At 34.7% G+C, this 1,675-nt stretch overlaps 1 protein-coding gene across 1 annotated transcript; it reads right to left on the bottom strand.

Annotated features, from left to right (window-relative positions):
- Window positions 1-283: 283 nt before the first annotated feature.
- On the bottom strand, window positions 284-1,390 carry LOC135963034 (uncharacterized). The gene has a single exon (XM_065514815.1). The coding sequence runs from the start codon at window positions 1,388-1,390 to the stop codon at window positions 284-286; it is 1,107 nt and encodes a 368-aa protein (XP_065370887.1).
- Between the last annotated feature and the right edge of the window lie 285 nt (window positions 1,391-1,675).

Raw genomic sequence — 1,675 nt, 5'->3', positions numbered from 1 at the left:
CATTGTTGGATATCCATTTACGCAAATGAAACCCAAATTTATCTAAGTGGTTGGATATTGCTTCTCGTATCTTCTTACAATCTTGGATTGTATCTGCTCCAGTTAGTAAATCGTCCATGTAAAAGTCTTCTTTTATTCTGCTAGAAATATCTTCATCTTTACAATGATTGGCAATTTCAATTAATGTTCTAATTGCCAAAAAGGGTGCTGAACTGGTACCATACGTTACAGTTGTTAATTTGTATTGTTCAATTGGATTGCTTGGATTCTTCCTCCACAAAACCTATTGGTATTCTTGATCAGGTGTATCAATTTTTATTTGGCGAAACATTTTCTCCACATCAGAAGATATTACATATTTCCATGACCTCCATTTCGTAATGATGTCAAATATATCTTTTTGTAGCTTGGGACCTACTTGCAATATGTCGTTTAAGCTTTTACCGTTGGTAGTTTTGGAAGAAGCATCGAATACCACTCTTACTTTTGTAGTTAAGCTACTTTCTCGTACTACCGCTTGATGAGGTAAGTAGTATTTACCATTACAGCTTGGATCTACTTTCTTCATATGGCCCATTGATAGCAATTCTTCCATTATTTTGCAGTATTCGTTGTTTAGTAATGGATTTTCTTTTAGCCGCCTCTCTAGACTCATCAATCGAGCCATCGCCCTCTTGTAAGAATCGCCAAGCTCGCAATCTTCTAAAAATGGTATTCTTACGATAAATTTACCATCTTCATCTCTTCTTGTTGTTTCAGAATATAGTTTTAGGCATTTATCTTCCTCGTCTTGGGAATTTTCCTCCTCTATTTCCTCGATTTCCCAGAACCTTTCAATGTTGGTAGTAGCTACTGATTTTGTATTGCTTTTATGGTTTACTCGGATCACGCCAGATAGAATCCAACCCAACTTAGTGTTTTGCCCAAGAATTTTCTCTTCACGATGTACACCGTCTTCCAATATTTGCGAGAATAAGTCGGCACCAATAACAATATCAATTCTATCTGCTTTGTTGAAATTGGGATCTGCTAAATTGAAGTTTTTCCATTTTTGCACATCATAATTAAATGATACATCGGGATGAGTTGCCACTAATTTTGGTAATATTAATGCCTCTGCTGTTATCATCTCGTTGCTTAGAAATCTCGGATGTATTTCTAAGTTTATTTTTGCTTTTGCAACCCCTACCACTGTTTGTCCCAGGCCTTGTAGTTTAACCTCAGTTTTCTTCCTGGGTAATTGGAGGATTTGTGCTGCTTCTTCGCTTATAGAGGTTATCTGCGAACCTTGATCAATTAAAGCCCGTAATGTTATATATTCTTGATGTAAGGATTTTACCCGCACTTGGGCTGTAGCTAGCAAAACGCTGCTCAATGTGTTCGTGCTCATCGTTGAATTAACTCGCTGCTTTTCAAAATGAATAAGTGTATGATGATACAACCCACATTTTTGACATTTGCTTTCGCTTAAACATTATTTGTCTGTTTTGTGCTTAAGGCAATTTTATCTTATCGGAAATTTGAGTGATTTCTTTCAGTATTTGCAATTGAACTTTATATAAGTTCACTCGGCTTGACATTTTTGAAAGTTTTTTTTTTTTTTTTTTTTTGAAGAAGATTTGTGTTTTAGTTTGTTTTTGTTTTTTAAGTTTTATTTTTTTTTTTTTTTAAATTT

The sequence above is a fragment of the Calliphora vicina genome, unplaced genomic scaffold (assembly GCF_958450345.1).
Source record: "Calliphora vicina unplaced genomic scaffold, idCalVici1.1 scaffold_56, whole genome shotgun sequence".
Classification (NCBI taxonomy): Eukaryota; Metazoa; Arthropoda; class Insecta; order Diptera; family Calliphoridae; genus Calliphora; species Calliphora vicina.
This window is presented reverse-complemented; position numbering and strand designations above follow the sequence as displayed.

Excerpts from the sequence above, each read along its gene's own strand:
- LOC135963034 (XM_065514815.1), bottom strand. The coding sequence starts at position 1,390 with ATGAGCACGAACACATTGAGCAGCGTTTTGCTAGCTACAGCCCAAGTG.